General features: G+C 44.7%; 1 protein-coding gene across 5 annotated transcripts in view; it reads left to right on the top strand.

Annotated features, from left to right (window-relative positions):
* The window catches only part of ME3 (malic enzyme 3), a 117,252-nt gene extending 95,775 nt beyond the window's left edge, over positions 1-21,477 (top strand). For all 5 annotated transcript variants that reach the window (XM_072926881.1, XM_072926867.1, XM_072926861.1 and 2 more), the window contains 8 exons: positions 5,196-5,305; positions 15,919-16,016; positions 17,175-17,288; positions 17,955-18,060; positions 18,632-18,774; positions 19,691-19,864; positions 20,301-20,399; positions 21,206-21,477. In XM_072926881.1, the coding sequence (XP_072782982.1) occupies positions 5,196-5,305; positions 15,919-16,016; positions 17,175-17,288; positions 17,955-18,060; positions 18,632-18,774; positions 19,691-19,864; positions 20,301-20,399; positions 21,206-21,367 (1,006 nt within the window). In that variant the 3' untranslated portion in view covers positions 21,368-21,477. The remainder of the gene's footprint in view (positions 1-5,195; positions 5,306-15,918; positions 16,017-17,174; positions 17,289-17,954; positions 18,061-18,631; positions 18,775-19,690; positions 19,865-20,300; positions 20,400-21,205) is intronic.
* The last annotated feature ends 1,476 nt before the right edge of the window (positions 21,478-22,953 follow it).

Genomic DNA, 22,953 nt, shown 5'->3' with positions numbered 1-22,953 from the left:
GAATGAACTCAAAGAGGTACATACAAATGAGGATGAAAGACAAAATTGCATTATGAGATTGTTTAGGCAACTAAGAAATCTCTTGAATAATGAATCTAAAAGCAATGTAATCATTACTCCTTTTCTGGGATTCATGCTCTTTTGTTCCACATTTTTGTTTCACTACTTATTCCAGGTGGTCATCCAAGAGAAATGTGTATCATTCTCTGCAGTGGATACAGACTTTGCTGAGAGCATCTTTTCTCTTGGAACAGCTCGGGGGTTCTGTGTAGATGTAGGTGGATAGCAACAGTACTAGAACAACAATACAGCGATAAACAAAGCATGAGTCCTATGTTTGTGTGTTTCCCAGGAACAGGGATCAATTCTTAATAAAGATTTTCAGGTGATAATTTTTACAATAGCCTTATAATATTATATGTGTTCAGCTCCTTAAGTTATCCTTCATTAGGGTGACAGTTTGTACTCTTATTCTAATCAATAGTGTATTGTTTCATTGAAAGTACTGTTTGTACAAGATTTGCTAGGCCAAGGCTGGAGATTGGACTAAAATGAGTGCATGGGACCATTCTATAAAGCTTTCCCCAGTGAGGCTATTTTCACAGGAAGATTTTTGCAAGGTATAAGAGCCATAATTTGGGTCATTTGTGGCACAAAACCATGAAATAAGCAAAGTAATGAAACGGCAATATAATCTTTGCCTGAAAGACTGGTAAATTTTTTTGGATGAGGAAGAACTGACAAAGTGTATCTTTTTGTTTCCAATTCTACAAAATGGGTAAATTAATTCCAGAGGTGGCAGAGAACAGGATCCCCCAGATGGTGGTCTGTCAGCCAACAGGAGACATGGTGACAGTATTAAATAATGCCTCTTGTAGTGTAACCAGTTACAAGTTTCAGCATGTCTGAATTCTTTCAAAAACACCTCTGTCCAAGGATCCTTCTTGACAGCCTGCAGATGTAAGAATGACTCATGCTGAGGGGAAAGCTCCAGTTCCACAAGGAGACATAGAACTGCAGAGATCCCACGAAATGCAAACTGCAGTGTGCTCAACAGGAATGGCAACACTTTGAGCCCAAAACCATTCAAAAAATACAACCTTCCCTTTTTTGAAAGGGAGCTAAAGAACTGAGAAATGGGAGAAACCACACAGGACCATGGCACTTGCTCAGTTTCATTGTACCTTGTCAGTCTGAAATCCTGACAGCATACATTTAAACTTTCCTTTTAGATAAAGGCAGTCAGATCTTGGCTGTTTAACTACTCGTGTCCCATGCCAAGAAGATCATAGAATGCTCTAGAGAAGATGAATCATTGACAGCCAGGATGAGATTGCCGGAGAGAACCTTAGCTGGCTATGCCTTTCCTGGACTGGAAAACATTCAGTCCTGATGTGACCTGATGATCTGTTTCCAAATCTCCTTCAGGGCTCTCAGCTGAAAGTTAGGAGATGAGTCACATGGATCAGTGGAAGGATCTATGAGAACTGACAACAAACTAAGTAGGCTGACCTCAAGAGTCTCTTCCTGTCACGGCAGTTTTGAAGATCTCTCTGCAGGGCCAGCATTAATACTTGCTTCAAATTTAAGAATATTTAAGTGTCTTGGAAGGGATCTTCAGAAATCTTTGTTCAAACACTCACTTTATTAACACTTTTTCTATTAAAAGGCACCCTGCACCTGTAGACAGCAAGTATGCTGGTACTAACTGGGACTACATTCATATCAGATGTCACGTATTAAACAAAACAGAAGGTTCAGCAAAAGCATACCTCATTAAAAATGATTCCTCCAAAGGAATTTAATTTAATTTGGTTTCTTAGTGGGAAATACAATGTTTCCAATTAAATACAATTTTGCAATATCAGTTTTCATTTTAAAACATTATGATGGGGAAGATTGGCCAGTGTAATTCGCTTCATCGAGTACTTCTGTGCTTGCTGGCAGGGGACCACTTGGACACCATACACAAGGGATGAAACAGGGCAGTTTCTGCAGACATCAACAAAGAAATTGCAAACATTGAAGGGCAGCATTGTATTGCAGTAAAAGGGTGATAAGCCAGTGGCCTAAGGTGCATGACATACATTTAATATGTTCCCAACCAGATCTTCCTAACTGAGAGAATTAGATAAAATTAGATTACCTCTCCTAATTTAGGTGTCTAAAGTTAGATATCTAAATTTAGGTTGGTCATCTTAGTCTGCCTTCACAGACATTCTGAAGAAAGAGGCATCTCCAGAGATGTTATCTACTTCCATTTTTCACTTAGTTGAAAGAAGTTGCTACTGGATGTGCCCTTTCTCTCCATCGTCTGGGAGGGTAGTCAGAATTGTCCAGCTGGGCAATACACAGCTGAGCATTACACAACCAAATTTTAGTTATGTAAAGGTAGTGAAAGAAATTGCATTCTGCACTGCATTTTATTGGCTGGATTCCAATATATGTAGCAGCTCTTGGGACACCCTTTTCCTTTGCAGTACCAAGTATTCTCCACCTTTTTACTTGAGTTGGACCTTTTCTTAGCCTTGTTGCATAGTAAAGGACTTCTGTGCTCTAGTCCCAGGTTGGCTACATTTTACTTTTGGGTGCCACCCAAACATTCTTTGTAGAGAGCTCTGAATCCCTTTGAGGATGAAAGGAATTACAAAAATATTGAGATGCTGTGCTGTCAGAAGAACTGACTCATCATGTTGATGCTCACAAAGATGTTGCTGCACATGGCCCCAACAGCTGGTTTGTTCAAACTCATTGCTAAGTTCATCCTTAGCCTGCTCTGGTCACCCTTGGATGGAGCACTTTGTGCAGCTGCCAAAGTACCACTAGAAAAGGGCAGCAAGATCAACTGGTAGATTTCTAAGACAACTCAGTAAGTCAGCTGCCTACTTGTGTTTATTTTCAGTGAATTTCGGTAGCACAAGTTCTTCAAATTTCTCTCAAAACTTCAGTATGGTAAGTAGCCCTTGAGGACTAAGATCATGATCTGAGATTCCCATCTTTAACAGTGAATTCGAAATACTTGGTTCTTTCATTTAAAGCATCCAGTCATCAGGTCTTACCATGACCACTATGTGGTCTCTGTGAATGAAAAGTTTAGTTTTCACATTATTCAAAGGCTCACATAAGCTCAAAAATTGAGTTCATACTTTAAAAAGCTCAGTAGATGTATTGCAGTGAAAAAGAAAACAATCTTCAAAAAAATACCTTAGTGAGAAGAGCATGCACTGCAGCACTGTCCTGTCATACTGAGAGGCAGAAAGAGAAATGAAGTGTTTATGGGCTACCATACTTCTTTTGTACTTTGCTTAATGTACAGGGATCAAAGAGGAAAACAGGAGTAACTTGTGCACTGTCCCATGCTGCAGACCACAAATGTGAAGTGAGGTGGGAATTCACAGAGCTGGTCACATGTACATCAATGCTGGCTGAGATAATTGATTTTGTTAAGCAAGTTAGTAATGTTACTTCCTCGGTGATACCAGTAAGACTAGTGTCAGATAAATAGTTTCTATAGCAACTGAACTTGCATAAAGATTTGCTAAGTATTTGCTGTGAGATATTAGCAGATATTCTGGATGCTGTGTCATCTCCCTCTTAGCCATGTTTTCCTTACACATCCAAGTGATGAATAAGGGGAACATCCATTAGTAAGCTGATCTTCAACCAGACCAGGTTGCTCAGAGCCCCATCTACCTTTACCCTAAGTGTTCTCAGGGATAGGGCATCCACTACCTCTCTGGGCAACCTGTGTCAGTCTTTAACCACTCTCACTGTAAAAAATATTTTCCTTACATCTAGTTTAAATTTACCCTCTCTTAGCTTAAAACCATTACCCCTTGTCCTGTTGCTACAGGCCCTTCTAAAAGCTCTGTCCCCACTGTGGTCCTTTTCTAAAAGAAATACAGAGAATGGGAATCAAGTGTTAGAGCCAACCCTTGTCCCTTTTTGAGACCAGAGGGTTTATAAAGAGAGAGATTCTCAGGATGGAAAAATAAAGGAGCATAATGCATGTGCTTATCCTTGTCTCCTTACTGACAGATATAATTGAAGTGGAAAACAATAATAATAATAAAAAATTCAAGGCCCTTCTAGGAGAGCCTGACTGCCCACACTGTGAGTGCCATGAAAAGACCTTTTCATGACAGAAACCTCAGTTCTCAAATGGAGTATGTTTTATCCAGTATCAGTTTCTACACTAAAGCAGGGGTGTTCTACCTCAGATTTCAGTGGCAAAGGAGGAAAGTCTGAATAGAAGATATGTAAGGTGATGCTACTTTTAACAAAGTGCAGCTATTCAGAACCCCTCCACCTGCCTGCAGCCCAGAGGTTGCTAATAGTTGCATTACTCATTCCCTGAGTTTCTCTCACTATCCTATCACATTTATGTGTGAGAAACTAGTAATTATGGCCCATTTAAGATTTTATTTGCAAAGCTTTAATGCAGCCTAGAGTCATACAAACTGATGAATGTGTGTATATATGGCCGAGTCTCAATATTACCCAATTTACAAACTGCACACTTCTCCTTGAAATTGCTGGAAATTACTGGACAATTATGGAAAGTTTGGAATTATTTCCTGCCTTTTCACTCTACAGGTCACTAGCTGTCATTGCGTGCTGGTTTCCTGCTAAACAACTCAGTGGAGAAAAACATTTCCAAACACAGAAGTGTGGCTGTGAAATCACACCATGAACCACTCAGTCCCACCATGAAACACTCACTCCACGTGATCCTACAAGCAGATTTTTTTTTCATCTTTTGGCCACTTACAGTTGAAGTGGGCCCCTGGTACTGTTTCTTTAACTGGTGTCCCCTTTGCAGTCAGATTTGCTGTGATGCAGTGTGGCAGCTGCAATACAAAGAGTGTCTCCCTTGCTTTGAGAACCTCCTCTGCAAACACACCACTGAAAACTTCTCATGCCAAAAGTCCAAAGATGCATGTACATGTAGGTATATAAGTACACATATTAAGAAGCCATCTGAATTATTAATGCAATTTAATCCTGGTGTCCTGGTGACTCCACATTTCTCAGTGTGTGGCCCTTGGGATGGGTGTGATCCTGTTTGCTGTTACTGTGCTGCATTTCTGTCATGATACTTTTATTTCTGCACTACAGTGTCTAGCTACATTGCCTTAGTAAATGGTGTATATCTTGTCCTATTTATCCATTTTAAATTGCCCCTTAATGTGCAGGTACGGCATGAATTGTCTGATCCAGTTTGAAGATTTTGCCAATGCTAACGCTTTTCGTCTCCTCAATAAATACCGCAACAGATACTGCACATTCAATGATGATATTCAGGGTAAGTACTGTTAGGAAAATCAAATTTAACCTTCACCTTGTCATGAGAAGCAGTGGTTAATATCACAAGACTGTTTATTATACAGTAGTCAGATGTCTGACAAATTTTAGAGTTTACACAGAAGCATTTAAAAATATAAACAAAAGCTCAGCCATCTGAGTTGAAAAGTGAGACTCCATTGTTCTTAGGAATTTAGCCGTTCATGGAAGAAACATCCAAGGGAGAAAATGGATCATATGCTTTAGATTATGCAGGTAACTTAGAGAGTTCCATTAATTTTCTATAATTTACCTAAAACAATGATGACGTTTTAACAGTTATGCAAGGCTTTCCGTTTGCATGAGCCAGGTGGTCATTAGCTGATCCTGGCATTTTCCCTCTATTGTTATACTCTTTACTACATGCACAAAAATAAAGGTAAACCAGCTTCTTTCCTCTCTGTGGATGCTAGCTCTGCAGTAATCTGAGAACAGATCAGTTCTCCCCTAGTGTGGTTAACATAACTCTTCCAGCATCAAAGAGAAGTGACAGCAGCAAAGCTGGGTTATAACAAGCAAGTCTCCAGGCCCTGAGAGGCTCAGCAGTCAGCAGGATTGCTCAATGCCCACAGGGATGCACTCTGCATCCCCGTCTGATGCTGACTTTGCTTTAAACCTTTGGAAGGGCTGTTTGCCCATTTGACAGGGACAGGGTCTTCCCAAGTGTCTACAAACAACCAGTTCTTCTCTGAGTCCCTTCATCTTTTCTTTTGTCTAGTCCTGCTTGAAACATGCAGAAATTTCCAATGTTTGATTTAATTATTTGCAGTCAGTTGGGCTCATCCTCACTTGTACTTGAAAGAGACTGAAAGAAACATCAGTGTTATTTTTCACACAATACTGGTTCTTTTGTGAGCAGACTTTACAGTGCTGTTTCTGCATGTGCTGCTTATCTAACAATATTTGGCAATGTGTATAGCAGCTTCTTCCTATCTGACACAAGGAGTAAGATCTGGTTTGGGGAAATGTGGTTGGTGTGGTGGGATGCATGGACCTGCTCAAAGACATTTTCATTAAGAGGGTTTAGAAGTACAGAATCTAAAGGCATGTCAGGGAAGGGCAGATGGATACTCCTGTACAATTCAACTCATCTGGTGTTCTTGCCACCCCCAAAAACTCCCAGTGGAGAGAGAAGCACAGGAAAAGAAAACCCAGGAGACACGTTTTTGTACTGAAGTATTGAATGGGGGAAGCAAGCACTCAGACTTTTATGGAGATGGGCAGATGAAGGCCATAATAAGAAGCCGATGTTGTAAAGATTTCTTTTGGATTAGTTGTTCTCTCTGAAAGTGGAAGGGGACTCAGCAGTCAAAAAGAGGCCAGGTGATGTGGCAAATCACACATCAGGGGCCTGGATGTAGCTTTTTTTGGCAGAACTGGAGTGAACAGCAAAGGTTTCTTGGTGAATTTGAAAGGTTCCTTTGATAACAGGAGAAAAAGAGAATATTAAAGCTAAACTGCATATTCTGAGTGGGAAGCAGCAGACTATTTTTTATTGTTTTCTTTTGCCCATAGGTCATAACTGAATGCCTCAGACAGTTCCTGGTAGTGACTACCCCAGAGCAGCAAACTAAATCCAGGAGGATGCTGTAAAACGGTATTATCATAAAATGGACCTTATCTGATCCTCCCCAGTTAGATACATGTCACAGTGCATAGGAGATGTCAAGTCTCCCAAAAATTCTTTGAAGTCCTGCCTTTTGAAAGAGTAGGATATTACCTCTTTGTAGTAAAACATGGTTATATTCTGAAATAAAGCATTTTGCTGGCACTGATTTCTCAGTAGTAGATAAGAAATCCTTCTGAGCTTTTGCACAACAAGCAATGAGTCGAAGGAAGTAAGCACCTGTCTAGGCTTTTTTATGGAGCTGTCAGAAAGCAAAGGGAAATCCAAACTAGGGCTGTAGTCAGAAATTAGTTTGAGTACCTTTGGAATACTGGATCTACACTGTTAATTCTGTCTTGGAGTCATGTCAGAGATAAAGGAGTTGAATTAATGGGATGAGTAGTCTGATTTACCCTAATATATCCCTCTGTGTCCTCAGATATGAAAAAGGTAGGAACTGGCATTTCTCACTTACACCCCCCTGTTCTTTGGGTTTACCTGAGACTCTCTCTTTTCTAACATGATGATCTTTCATGACTCACCTACTTTAAAAATTGTTAGAGTTCAATGTAAATGGTGTTTAAATTATTAATGAGAATTATACAAAGCCTTCTTAATGCAGGCCTGATTAATTTTACTCAAACGAGACAGGAACAGATCTTCTGAGCCTGAATTATTCCAACTTGTGAGCTGGCAATATTTTAAGCATGTTGAATTAAAATCATCTTAGGCACAAGCAGTGAAAGGTAGATGAGGCCTGAGCTATACTAATTAAACTCACTGACCATTGGTTAGTGGGACTGTGGATATAGTATGCTTACACATACACATCCAGATGAGATGAGGAAAAAAGGTATAAATTGCTTCCCTTAAGATCCTTTAGGCCTCCCTGTTGCTGCCCCAGGGCCTACACAAAATGAAAAACAGTTTAAAATATTAATACCTATTTTTTTTCCTTTTTTTTTCTTTTGTCTTACAAATTACTGTATTTCCAAATTCATCCTAACCCCAGAGAATGAAGGTGACTCAGACCCCTTCCAGTTGGAGCCAGCATGCTGATGCTGAGTGGGATGCCTGCCAGGTACCACCAACTGGGATGAGGTGACTGCTTGTTCTGAAAGCCATCAGCCTGGGATCTAGGCAGGAGCTGGCTCACAGTGCCCGTGTGTGGGAGCTCCCATTGAGGGAGTGCTTCCCCTTCCTCTAAGGGGGTGATGACATCAGTCCTTTCCCAGCTCTGTCTGGGTTCATGCAAGGGGCAACAGCTTCAATTACAGTTCTGAGGGAGAAAACTGATTGTCACTTCTTCCTTTTTCCCAGTAAAGTACAAGGGCAGGCTCTGAAGCACATAAAATTAGAGGTACATGAGAAGCCTTTAGCTCCTGCTCTTTCTCTTCCTCCTCTAACTTTGTTCCACTTAATTGTTCACAGCGTTAAACAGAAAGTGGACAACTTTAAAGTCTTAAAAAGTTTGTCAAGTCTGGCAAATCCTTGAAGCAGGCATCTCTGGATTCCTGCTTCATACAATAAATGACATAAAGCCACTGAAGGCACTAGTTTGGAAGGGGCCACTGGACATCAGCCAGCCCTCACTCAAATAAAGGGTGATTTCAAGCTTAGATCCAAGTTTTATATTATTTCAGGTTCCTCAGAGCATTGTCCAGCCAAATACTTTGCAGTATATACAAGGATGGGTATCCACAATCTCTTAGCACTACCTCTTCCAAAGTTTTCTCACCTTCCTTCTGCATTTTTTTTCCTAATATCTAATTGGAATTTTGCTAGATGCAACTTGTGTTCATTGTGCCTCATCTTTTTTTGTACACCTCTAAGAAGAATCTGGCCTCTTTACAAACACTCCACAGAAATTAGATGTCCTCTTAGTCTTCTCCATCCCTTTCAAACCCAAGCTCCTCAGTCCTTTTTTGTACACCCTGGTCATATTTGTGTCCCTCCTCTGGACTTCCTCCAGTTTGTCATTGTGCTGAAAGCCCCAGATGCAACGTGCTTGTCTAGGGAAGACCTCAAAAGTGCTGAAATAGAAAAGATTATCACTTGAACTCCTGTTGATACAGTCTAGCAGGAAGTTGGCCTTCCGTGTCACAAGGGCTTACTCCTGACTCATCTTCCACTTGCCGTCCACCATGACACCAAAATTTTCTTCTGCAAAGCTGCAAGACTTTGCATTTGCCTTTGCTGACCCTCAGGCGGTTTCCCTGAGTCCCTTTCTCCAGTCTGCTGAGATCCCTGTGAATGACTGTCATACCACCACTGTGTCAATCACTATCCCCAATTTGTAATCATCCATGAACTTTATGGAAGTGCACTCTGTTTTACAATCCACATTGTTATGAGAACTTATATTATTATTGGCCTCTTTGTACCACTGACCACAAACCTTTGAGCCTACCAGCCCAGCCACTTTTTCACCCACTTTTTCAATCTGTACTTCTCCAGTTTGGCTACAAGGATGTTTGGGGAGGTGATGTCAAAGACCTCTGCAGATCAAGGAAAACATCCAGAGTTCTATTTCCGTGATGAGAACTTTAGCAAAATTACAGCATCTCCATGGACTTTTGCCTGTTTAGCTGGGATTGCTCAAGAGACAAAGTCCATGAGACCTGATGAGATGCATCTAAGGATTCATCTGAGGTATGCGGCCAACAGCATTACAAAGTCACTCTTTGAAAGATTATGGTGATTGAGGTGATCCTAATTCCTGAAAAAAAAGACAAATGTCATACCTATCTTCAAGAAAAGTAAAAAGCAAGATCCAGGGAATTTTAGCCCAGCTAGCCTAACCACAGTGTCTGGGGATTACAAAGTAAGTCTTCTGGAAGCACACCTAGGAACATGAAGGTGAATGAGGACAGTATGGATCTCCCAAGGCAAATCATACCTGACCAACTTTGATGCCTCTTAAGACTCAGTACTGAACAGCAGAAGTAGTTCTGCAAGTTTAGTCAGAATTGCTGAAAAACTTAAGAAATCTTTAATGTGTTATTTAATTAATTGTGTCAGATCATGTTATTCAAAAGTTTTTCACACATACAGGCAGGGCAAAGAGAACAGTGCCCAAAAGCATAAAGCCTATAATCTAAAGTAGTCTGCAGTCAATGCTCAGGGTTCTCCCTTTCACAGAACACCTCTGAGTCTTTTCCAAGTCATTACAGCAATGATTCCCTTCGATTGTAGGATGTGTGACTGCTGATGATCCTCAAAATATCTCTTGACCCACCAACTACCTTTTTTCATTATCCTAGCAGATAACCTTTCCCTAACCTTCTCAAACCACTTCAGGAAGCAGTGCCTGGCCTGAAGCAACAGTGCTCCAGATCTCAGCTAAGGCTGGGAACAGGCTGACTCCGGTGTCACAAACCTGAGCAGCTTCAAACACTTGGGCAAGTTGGAAATCAATCATGTGCAAAGGAGGCCTGTTTCACAGGCAAGTTTCCATGTGCTGTGAGAAGCAGGCAAAGTGAGAGTTCTTGGCTCGGCAGTCATTAATTTCAGCAGACTAAAATGGTACAGTATCTTACTTTGTTGTTTCAGCTGGCGTGGTAAATGCATCGGTAATTACCACAGGAAGCCAAGGAGGGGGAAGCACAATAGGAAGGGAGTGCGGGTCGGTACCGTGCAGTGGAACAAAGCAGGCAATGTCCTGCCAGGCAGCTCCTGAGCAGCATGCTTTCCCTGGGGATTTACCCAGCCTGGAGATAGATGTGGAGGTGTTCTCAGTCCTGCAGAGGTTCACTATTAACAGTCCCTCTAGACCTGCTGTGCTCCACAGCAGAAGAGGCTGCTGCATTTCCCCTTGTTGCTGCTGCCTTAACTATGTAAGGGCCAGCTCCTGGGTTTGTGTTGAATTCACACGCTGCTGCCATGGTCAGAACCCATCATTAAGTTTATGCACAGTATAGTCCAAGCACATTACAGTGGAAAGATTAAAAGCAAGAACCTAAGAGATTGCCTCACTAGGCTTCTCCATTGTCAGGCAGATCAACTCCATGCCACCAACAATTCTGGGTCACCCTTCAGAGAGCAAGTTCCATCCCTGTGTATCAGTGCTTTGCATTTTACTTCTCTTCTTGTTGACTAACTCTGCACCACTTCTAAGTTTATTTTCTTAATGTCTTACAGAAGCCCTCTGGGGAAGGGTATCACTAGCCCACAGCCATGGAGGGGAAAACCCTGAGCTGCAAACACTTTGGCAGTTTTATGCTCCAGCTTTGTTGTGTTTTACTTTTGAGTATGCATTTGGAGTGGATCTGGACAAGCTCCACTCTGCTTTCCAGTAATGGGCGGAACTGCTGCAGGGAGTTAATGTGAACCAGAATTTGAAAAAGCCCTAGGCTTCCTCCTCATCCATAAATTTAGATATATATCCTTGGCTGCCCTTTGCTGGAGCTGTTAAAACTAGAGTTTGCTGTTCCCTGGGCCCTCATATTGGCATGGTTTTGACAGGGCAAAGCGTAAGCAGGCAGGTCAAGAGTAAAACATAAAAGATCAGGCTGAATTTGGTCATCTTTTCCACCAGTGTACTGTGGAGAAGGGGGAATCACTCACACAGGTGTTGTGTGAGGAAACAGGCAGTGGTGTGGCTGCACGTTCCCATTGCTGCTGCTATTGGAAGGACTCAGCATGGTGGTGATGCTCAGCTCAGCTCAGTCAGCCCTCCAGGACAGGTGACAGGGCAGTGCCAGCCATCATCATGAGAGGGACTCCTGCCCCCAAGCACCCCCATGGTCCATGCTTTCCCCCATGATCCCTGCTTAGCCTCTGGTGCTGGCACCCACAGCACAGAGCACAGCCTTGACCTCGGCACTGGGCAGCGTTTTCCCGGAGACTCGTGCAGTGCTTCCTGTAACTCCACGTGCAGAGCTGCTCACCCCTCTGCCCATTCTCCCCACCCTGAGGAAGGGTCAGATCCCTAGGAACGGGAGCCTCTCTGCTGCAGCCTTTCCCAAGCGATGCTGGGGTGCAGATCCTTTGCTCAGGTTATGCTCCAGTGTACCTCCACTGACATCTACTGGGGCTTGTTCTCACTTGCACTAGTACGAGTAGAACATCAACCCCACAGGGTTTTCCTTAATGTTTTACAATATTCTGTATTATACAATATTCTGCCCGTGTGTCAGAAATTGATTCCTGCAGAGATGGCCATGTTCCTGAGTGTGCCTTAACTCTAAATGCCTCTTTTTTGTACTGGTTCTGTTGCTGTGGACTTCCCAGAGGGGTCCTGAGGTCTGCTTGCTATTTTGTGATATCATGTTTAGCACTCATTTTAAGTCTTGGATAGATAGGACGGTTTGCAAGCACTTTCCGTTCTTCTCTCTGTACCCCTCCATATCTCACCTCAGATACAGACCAGCCAAGCTGGCTCTTGCTAATTACTTAGGGAAGCAGTTATCTGCAATAGCAGCACTCATTCTCTTTGGAAAACAGATAGACCAACGTGTTGAAGGATGGCTGGTTTTTTCTTGCCATGCTGAGGAGCTCCCTGCCCCAGTCTGACTTTCTTTCAGAACTGAAGCACAACGATTAGCCAATTATTTACATGAACCAGCTGTGAACCCTTCTCCACAGAGATACTCCGTTGTTCCGTACTCAGAAATTGTAATTATCAAAGTAGAGTATTGATCCAAGGCCAAAGTACAAAAGTACTGTAACTTTATTACTTGAATAATGGGGGTGAGATGGAATTTGGGAGACATGGAGGGATTAGAAACACGTTGGAACAAGAGAAGAGGATTAGGAGTGGCAGAGCTGAACAGAGCCCTGCTGTTAGTCAAAGCTGCAGTACAAGTGCAGGGGATGAGTAATGGCACACCCAGTCCCAGAGGTCTCTGCTCTGCAGACTGAGTCCATGCCCCCTGTCTTTTCATACACACTACTTGTCAAATTCCTGCTAGTGACACCTTTAAAAAGTACCTCAAATACCTCCCTCTGTTGAATCTCTCAAGAGCATTTCCCACTTAAATGGGTTTACAAATACCAGCATTTGTCCCATCAGACTTCTTGACAGTCGCAGGGTATAAAGCAGTTTTGCCTGGGTCAGGACCAAGAGAAACAAGATATTTCTCCAGTTACATGTCAGTCTTTTCAATACTTTCCAGACATCTATCACTACTAGTGCTATGACCTGACACACCATCAGACTGTAATGGTTTCACTTCCGGCTTTTTAACTTTGATCACCCACAGAGGGATTTGGGAATTTCTGTGCAAAGTAAGCCTTGGAGATAGTGTGTGAACATGTGTGAGTGTACACACAGATGTTCATGCTCTACTGCATGTCACAAGCTTGGCATTACTGACAACTGGGGGACCCTGGTCTCTTCCCATTTCTTTGCAGTTCAGACTTACAGGGTGGAATCTCTTCCTGCACAGATTAGATGTCTGCAACAGAAGTGCCTACATGTATTCCAGTTACCTTGTCTCTCTAAAACACATATGGTAGTAGTGACTCTTCCAGGGTGTATTTCATTTGACCCAGTTCAGGGCTTCTTTAGCAGAAGCAGGATCATACATGTTTGTTTAGAGGAGTCCCATCCTCAGTGTCTGTCATGGCAGCACACCAAACAGTCCTACTGATTATAGACTCATCCCAACACAGAGAATGAGGATACACTGGTTATGTGACACCCATAAAACACAAAAGCTAAAAATTAGGCAATTATCCAGTGTTCTTTTAAATTTCTTGGATGTTCATTATCTTCCTCTGTAATTTTCCTGGTCCAGTGGAATTTCACCAGGCAAATACACTACTCTAAAGAGATCATTAAAAGGCAGAGATGTAGTGCAGGAGGAGCTAGAGGAAATCCTTTGTACACTTCCTTCAGTTGTGACATGTTAATACTGAAGCAACAAGGTGCTCAGTGGCTGCTTCCCTCCCCATCAACTCCCTTTTAAACTGACTGAACTCAGATGGTCTGGGTCTGGAAATGTAACAGTAAAAACTTTTCTGAGGTGATGAAGGGAATTCATCCTTGGTGCTGAAACCAGTGTCTCAAGTGATTCATGCAAGAAAGAAGCTTAAAAATTTATCAGCCATCAGTCTAGTGTTTAAGGCATGAATGCTTGCAGTGCCCTCATGAAGTCATGGATGCCTCATCCCTGGAATTGTTCAGGGACAGGTTGGATGGGGCTTGGAACGACCTGATCTAGTGGAAAATGTCCCTGTTTGTGTCAGGGGAGTTGGAACTAGATGGTCTTTGAGGTCACTTCCAACCTAAACCACTTTATGGTTCTATGAAATGATGCTGCCATTCTGTACCACTGTGCCAGTGTGGACACCACATCTGTTGCAGAAGTATGGCTCCTGTCACCTCTGCTAAACCAGAATCACTCTTAAGATAGGCTAATTATTAGCTTTTGGAGACTAAATTCATCTGAGTTATAATCAGAAGTTGTTTTACATTGTACTGACGAATACTTCTGGCCTGGCCTATAAAGATTTTCTTTGTCAGAGTAGTGTGTATAGATTCCCTAAACAAGGTAAGTCTTGTCAATAAAAGTACTTCTTGGACAGAGTACTTGTGCTTCCACTATATTTTCTGCTTGCTAGGAAATGATAAGAGTGTGAATCATTCCCCAGTGATATACCAGCAGATTCCTAGCTTGTCTGCAGCTTTTGCACTAAAGAAATGGAGCAGGTACAGCTGAATTTGTTTTCTGGGTCCTTCCGAGATGAGGCAGCTCCACCTGCTGGTGTCACTGCTCGTGGTCATGTCTACGCAGGCACTGCTGTTTCTCAACCAGACTGCTCCTGATGCCCTGCAGCACCCCAGGCCTAAGGACCCTGAAGGGAACCTCAGTGAAGCACTGGCTACTTGAAACCCTGAACCACTGGCTGATTACATGGGCAGCAAAATAGGAAATGCTGTAAATTTGGTGAAATCAGGTGTATTAACTTAAGTGGTCATTGTTTGCCCCAGCCATGACCACCCCTGCAAGACTTGTTACTCATTACTATCAGGTCTCCCTGATTTCTCACAAAACTTCTCACAAATCTTCTAAAGATGAGAATGGAGAGACCAGAACTAGAGCTGGGAATAGATCAAAATTAGGATATATCCAAACTGATATTCTTTCAAATGCTAAGGAAGAATACGAATCAACTTTATGATCCTTATGGGTCCCTTCCAACTTTCCACATTCTGTGATCAAACGTCCACCTTCACTCCCAGGTCCCCTTTAATGTTGCATCCAGCTTGCCCAGGTGAGCTGAGACACCACCAATGAGTGCCTGAAACCTTATTAGATTGTGCCTTATTTATTTCCACCACATTTCTTCACCTGGGACAGGACATTAGATGAATGTTGCGTGTGATTTATATGTGAGTTATGTGGGGTAAAGGCAGGTTATTCAGTCTGGACATTTGCTCCCCTTAATGCATGGAAAGCTGTAGATATCACAGTGGCTGTAACAGCAGGACTCTGCTCCATTTACTGCATTGTTTCTCATTAATCTGGGACCAACTCCTGTTCTCAATGATTCCTTAGTGTTTAGCAGCAGGATGTGATGGCTGTAAGTCAGGGTATCAGGGTGTTAGAGGAGTAAAAAAATGGTGATACTGGGCTGTGAAGGTAAATAGGAGAAAAGGATGGTAATTCCATAATCACAGAGTTTTTGACAAAGGGACCCAAGTTCAAACCACTGCTCTGCTACAGGGGTCTTATGTGACCTTAGAGAAGTCAGGTGCATCTTAAACCCTTGTAAATTAGGTATTAACTTCTTCTGACATTCTAGGATTTGGTGTCCCTTTGACTCTGCATGGAGGAAAATTTGTGTTCTCCAGCCTTGCAGGAGAATTTGAATGTTAATATTTCAGCATAAGGAAAGCACTATGATCTTTCAGTGACAGAATTTAAGAGAATGATTCCTACCACAAGGTTTCTGACAGTACATCTACAGGGTGGACATTGCATTTGCCAGGATGTCCATCTCATGGTGTTTCTCTCTTTCAGGCACAGCATCTGTTGCAGTCGCTGGCCTCATTGCAGCCTCAAGGATCACAAAGAGCGAGCTCTCTGACCAGAAGTTTGTTTTCCAGGGAGCTGGAGAGGTAGGAATGCTCCTGAGCTTGTACCTCGAAATGCTCCATCTTGAAATTTAGAGAGAGAAAAGTCATCTGTGAAACTTCCTGCAAGGCTTGGCCTCATGAGGACAAAGCACAGAAGCAGGTTCCTTGTCACTGGGCAGGAGTGAGCCCTATAGGTGGATCTTGCTGCTGTGTGGAAGTTACCAACAATCTTTCAGTGATTTCTTGGCCCACTTGTCCTGAGCAGACTCCGTGGATACTACGAGGCTGCCCATGTGTCAGTGGGGCTTCAAGAACCTTTAGGGAAGGTCCTTATGAGGCAGGAATATTAAGGAGGCTGGTTTGAGTTCTCAGGGTTGATGTCTAGGGTAAAGCAGAATTTCTTTAGCAGCAGAGTCCAAAGGACTCAAAGAAGTGTAAGAGCACAACCTTTCTATCTGGAGTCAGTCACGGTGCTCCATGGCAGAAGCCACGTCGCCTGTATGGCACCCTGCTCAAAGAGAGAAGAAGAAGAACCCTCCAAAGCCTGGTCTATGGACTAACTAAGATGTTGGTCTAGGACCTGTCCCAGCTCTTGCCCACCTGTGAGACTTTGGGAAGGTCTGTTATTACTTGTCTATCCCTCACTGAGACAAAGAGTGCTCTCTGTCTCTCCACCTCTGCTGGCAGATATGTCTGTGCTGGTCACCATCTCTGAGGCACAGAGCCCCTCCTGCTTTCTTAGTCCCCATCTGGGCAGAAGGGCCAGGCATGGCTATAGGACCACAAACACACAGAATGTCCAGGGCTGCTTTCCCAGGCAGGAATGGGAGAAGAGTTTCCTCATGGTCATATTTCAGATGCAGCAGTCCCACTTGGCTTTGAGTTCCTCTGTACTGGCATTGCCACCAGCATTTTTTAAGGGTCTGCCTCTCTTCCTCCCCTGCAGCAGCTGGTTTAAATTATGGAAACAGCCCCTGCTTTTTCAGCCTCACCAGCAACCTGCTCTGCTGAATGATTGTGAGGGTTTTTATTTATGGCAGCACCTACAATGCTAAAATCAGCCCCATGCCTTGGCACTGTACAACAGAAAGTCTCCCTTGCTTTTACAGTGCTGGGGGATGACCCAACCCACCTCTCATTTAAAATCTTTCCCCAAAAGATAATGATATCCCAATGAAGTGTTTATATACTGTGTTCCAGGCTGCAATGGGCATAGCTCATCTCATCCTCATGGCCATGGAAAAGGAAGGAGTTTCACGAGAGGATGCAATCAAAAAAATTTGGATGGTGGACTCCAAGGGACTGATTGTGAAGGTGAATTTGTCTCCAGAGCTGAGCTTCACTCACCTGTCATCCATTGCCAGCTAGAGAAGCCAGAGGAGGCAGATACCTTGGACTGCTGCTCAGCCCTGAAGTAAAGGCTGCATTTTTATTGGTGTCAGCATTGCTGCTCCTGCTTTCAGAGGACCAGCTCTCATGGTGACAAGTGTGCCAGCAGCAGTGGCCACCCTAAAGGCAGCACTTCAGGCTGGGCCTCTAAAGTGGAAGGGTACTCTGCTGGCCATGGCCTCAAGCAGTGCTGGAAGTCTTGCACATCATATGGGGCATTATCACAGCAAAACTGTGCCCTGCTCAGTGACCCAGCCTGGCCCAGCTGCATTCTGCACTCCCTGTGTCCCCAGGGCCTCTGCCCTTGTCCCTCCTCAGACTGGAGGAGACTTGTGCTTTATGTACAAGTGAAGGGCAGCCAGGTCCCTCCTCCACACAGTCAGAATACTTCAGTGGGTGAGAGGAGCAGAGGCCAGCCCAGTGTGACATCACACCCACTGCTCCATGCCTGGCTGGCTGGTGCTGAGCTCCTGCTGTGTGGAATCTGCTTTAGGCTGAGGGCTGAGAGACGAAATGAGCTGAAGATGAGTTCCTATGTTTTGTGTCCACCTTTTGCCAACAGACCAAAGTTTGATTCCTTTTTCCTCACAGGGCAGGAGCCACCTGAACCACGAGAAGGAAATGTTTGCCCAGGACCACCCCAGTGTGGACACACTGGAAGAGGTTGTGGAGAAAGTGAAGCCTACAGCAGTTATAGGTGGAGTTCACTTAATATGATCTTTACATGTCAATTCAATTCTTAGGAAAGTTTCTGTCTTTCCTCCAGAGTCTCCTTTTGTTCTCCTAGTCAAAACAAAATGAGCTTTTTTCACTCCCATTTTGTCAGTTGAGTTCTCCATATCCTTTTTGTGTTAACTATGGGGCACAGGCTTCCTCACTTTTGGAGCTGTAGGAATTCTTTCAGACAGAGCTGTAGAGGGAGGTGCCGGGAGAGGGAGGATCTAGGGCTCTCAAGCAACAAACTTGGCCCTATCAGGCTGGGCAGGATGAGAATGACAACAGGCACCTCAGGAAGGTCTTTGGGAGTCAGAGTACTGCAGTCAGGCTGGCCAAAACACTTACGCCCACTCTGCCTGGAGGAGCAGAGGACTTTATTTTGAGATAGGCTTTAAATCTCACTGTCATATGAGAAAGATGCTACCTTCATCACCTCCAGAGATGAAGCTGGTTCCCTCCCACAGTTCATTTACCATTCCCAGAGGACCAGCCCGATGCTCTGAAGTCGCACAGTGGGAAGGCACCGCCTCACTCTGCTGTTGCTGTTCCAGGTGTGGCGGCCGTTGCAGGCGCTTTCACTGAGAAGCTGCTGAAGGACATGGCAGCCTTCAATGAGAGGCCCATTGTGTTTGCCCTGAGCAACCCCACGAGCAAAGCAGAGTGCACAGCGGAGCAGTGCTACCGCCTCACCCAGGTACTGCCTCACCCAGGTACCGCCTCACCCTGCTACCTCACCCAGGTACCGCAGTTCGGCACCGGGAGCTCGGGGCCTGGCTGGACTCAAGACACCGCAGCAGGGCATGCTGGCAAACAAGTGACAGCCTACATAAATTGAAATAAGAGACATTTGAGCTGGGTCTAAAGAAAGACTTTGATGCTGAGAGGAGGATCAGGAGGTGGAGCAGGGGGTGCTCATGCAGTCTCTGTCCTTGCAAGTTTTACAAGACCAGACTGGGTAAAGCTCTGAGCAACCTGGTCTGATTTCATAACTGACCTTGCTGGGAGCAAGAATTTGGATCCCTACCAGCCTGAATTACTTTGTGATCCTCTAAAGAAAGTGCTTGTCTCCTTCACCCACAGCTGTGCGAGATGTCCCATCCTCTCCAGTTTCTGTCCCCTGTGTTACCCCACCCTAGTTGTTTATGTTACTATTTCATCACCCAACTTAGACTCAATGTCACTGAAGAATTACTGTCACGTGAATTGACTTGGCTTGAGAGAGAAGCCCTTGTCTCACTCTTTCCTTTGCCTTCCCCACCATCTGCCTATGGCCAGAGCAATCACACAGCCCCAGACCTTTATCCCATGGGTCTGTCTTCATATTCCAGACATAGATGGTTGATAGAGAGGTAGAAAGACTCCTCAGCAGAGCACTTGCAGTACAAACACATGCTGAGTACTTGGTGGCCCTGCCCATGGCCCTCATCATGGCTCTGGGTGAGGTGGGTCTTCCCAAAGTGTCAGCTGAAGGTGGCTCTGGTGGAGATGCCTCTGCTGACTGAGTTTTAGCAACTTTGTCACCAGTGTCCCCTGAGCACAGGTCATGATAGCAGCAGAAATATAAGACTTCTCTTCCAAATCTGAATGCTTTTTTCTGTCTCTTTGATCAGGGCCGGGGAATATTTGCAAGTGGGAGTCCATTCCCAAAGGTAACCCTGCCCAATGGACAGACCTTCTTCCCTGGCCAAGGAAACAACGCCTACGTCTTCCCAGGAGTGGCTTTGGGAGTCATTGCCGGTGGGGTCCGGCACATCTCTGATGAAATCTTCCTCATCACAGCAGAGGTTTCCAATTGACATTTAACTGATACTGTAAAAAAGATGATAGGAGGCACATGTATGTACTCCAGGTGTTTTAAAGAACCTGTCCCAGCACAATCAATGCCTGGAGGGGAAATAGCTCATCCTCAGCAAAAAGCTGCAGCCTTCTCCTGGCTCAGGGAAAGCTCATGCTTCAATTACACCTACAGAGGTGCAGGAGCCATGACAGGGCTCTCCTTCTCCACACCTGCTGCCCTGGCACAGCACTGCCCCGCTCTGGCTCCAGTCTGAAGTCTGTGATGAAACGTGTACACATGTGTGTTTGAACAGGTCACGAGTTCCCACTCAGGACTATCCCAGCCCCGATGCTGCTGAGGTTTCAGCCACATACCATGTAATGTGAGGGAATGTGGTATGTGCTTGAGATCATCCCTAAAAATTGCCATCCTCTTCTTTCTAGACTATTGCTGCCGAGGTAACAGAGCAGAATCTTGCAGAAGGAAGACTCTATCCCCCCTTGGGCAGCATCAGAGAAGTGTCTCTCAAAATTGCTGTGAAAGTGAGTATTTCCATTCTTATTTCCACTTTTCATGATAGGAAGGGAAGGAATTGCCCTGGCATCATTTTTTATTTGTTTTTTTTTTTTTTTAAATTCAATTTATTCTAAAGTCTAAAGCAGTCATTCTCAGGAATTCTTCTGGCCATAATTGCTGCTTTGATTTCTTCCATCATTAAAACCCAGATGTGAAAAATGCATTCTGATTCTGGATTCCTCACAGCTTACAAAACTCTGCTTTATTGCTTGAAGCTGTGAATCTTCAGCACTTAAAAAAATGAGGTTTAGAGTCAAATTCAAACATGACTGAAATTGCCAAAATATTTTAGGTTCCAAATTGCTATTTTGGAATCTTTCCTCGTATATTTAATAGGGACCTAAGTACATAAATACTATTCCAGATGTGGACTTGTCTAATTATGCGTTAGGTGCCCTGTATACATCAGATACCCAGTGAGAATCTCCTTGGGCTGCTCAGAGCTACTGCCGAATACAGAGCATGGCTGAGGAGCTTACAGGTGTGAGTGGAGCTGGCCAAAGGGCTGCTCTCCTCCTTCACCTGCACACCCCAACCATTCTGCCAGGGCAGGGGGGTGCTTTTCTTACCAGCCACTGCTTGCAAGCAGCTTACATTCCCTCACCCAACTGAGGGTGAAGTGCAGCTCACTCATAAAGAGAAAAAATAAAAAATCTGCACAGTTCTGAGAGGAGGAAAGAGGGGAAACACAAACAGGGCCAAACTGCAGTTGGTTTCAACTTCATAACATGCCAGCATTGTTTCAGCAGCTCATTTTGCTTATCGTTTGCAGATTATTGACTGGGCGTACAAGCATGGCCTCGCTTCTTTGTACCCCGAGCCAGCAGACAAGGAAGCCTTTGTGAAACAGCTCATGTACAGCTCTGACTACGATTCATTTGCTTTTGATGATTACAGGTGGCCCCCTGCAGCCATGCAAACACAAAGTATATAATGTTTTGTGAGAATTGTTCTCTCATTTTTGCCAGCAGTTCCTGTGGCCCATGTCATTGCTGATATAACGCATCTCCAGGCTTGCAGAATGATAAAAGTAAATTAATTCAAGTTTTTTTTTTTTTTTACTTGCCACTGATTTTTGTCTGGGGGAGCATGTCAGTAGGGAATAATATGGAGTCCAGGGTGGGCAGTGGGTACTCCAAGGAGAGAGACAGACTGGCTGCAGCCCATCCCAGTCAGTCAGCACTGCTGATTGCTGATTGCTTAACTACTGCCTGCTCTCAGCTGCCTGAGATAAGCTACCTGGGCCACCTCAGAAGCACAGAATCCCATGGCTACTGGGAGTGCCCATAGGAAGCTCGAATCCACATGACCATCCCTCACAAATTACAGCCACGCTTTGCCTGTGGCTCCCTGGATGTAATGGGAAGTGTGTGCGTTGCCCTGGGAGAGTTGCACACTTGGGAAGCATTCATTACTCTTTTCTGTTTCTGGTGTCCCTGATGCTGGGGAGTCTCAACCAACCCAAAGTGGTGCATGGCACTGTCATTTGCAACACCCCATGGAAGCAAACCCCAAAACCTCCTTCAACCCCTCCCCTCCTCAATTCAGGTGGCCCTTCAAGATAACAAGAGTGAAGGGGCACATAGGGGACAGCCAAGCCAGAGAGCAGGACACCCCCAAAACCACATACAGCCAACACATTGGTGCAGCTCCTGATGGACACTGCTAAGGACACTCTGCCACCAGCCAAGGGCTCCCCTGGGAGTCTCTCTGTGTCACAGAGTTCCAGGGAGGCCTCCCCCAGCCTTGTGACACTGTCATGCCTCACCAAATACTATCCCAGCATAACTGGGAAAGAACAGAGGGATTGCTGACAACTCTTCCAGCACACACTCCCTGTGCTGATGGGGCCGAAGGGAAGGTGGGCTGAAGGGAAGGTGAAGGTGAAGGGAAGGTGGGCTGAAGGGAAGGTGAAGGTGAAGCTGAAGGGAGGGTGGGGCCGAAGGGAAGGTGAAGGTGAAGGGAAGGTGAAGGTGAAGCTAAAGGGAAGGTGGGGCCGAAGGGAAGGTGAAGGTGAAGGTGAAGGTGAAGGTGGGGCTGAAGGGAAGGTGAAGGTGAAGGGAAGGTGAAGGTGAAGGTGAAGGTGAAGGTGAAGGTGAAGGTGAAGGTGAAGGGAAGGTGGGGCTGAAGGGAAGGTGAAGGTGAAGGTGAAGGTGAAGGTGAAGGTGAAGGTGAAGGTGAAGGTGAAGGTGAAGGGAAGGTGGGCCGAAGGGAAGGTGAAGGTGAAGGGAAGGTGAGGCTGAAGGGAAGGTGAAGCTGCAGGGAGGGTGGGGCCAAAGGGAAGGTGGACTGAAGGGAAGGTGGGGCCGAAGGGAAGGTGGGCTGAAGGGAAGGTGGGGCCAAAGGGAAGGTGGGGCTGAAGGGAAGGTGAAGCTGAAGGGAAGGTGAAGCTGAAGGGAAGGTGGGGCCGAAGGGAAGGTGGGCCGAAGGGAAGGTGGGGCTGAAGGGAAGGTGAAGCTGAAGGGAAGGTGAAGCTGAAGGGAAGGTGGGCTGAAGGGAAGGTGGGGCCGAAGGGAAGGT

Source organism: Taeniopygia guttata, chromosome 1 (assembly GCF_048771995.1).
Source record: "Taeniopygia guttata chromosome 1, bTaeGut7.mat, whole genome shotgun sequence".
NCBI lineage: Eukaryota > Metazoa > Chordata > Aves > Passeriformes > Estrildidae > Taeniopygia > Taeniopygia guttata.
This window is presented reverse-complemented; position numbering and strand designations above follow the sequence as displayed.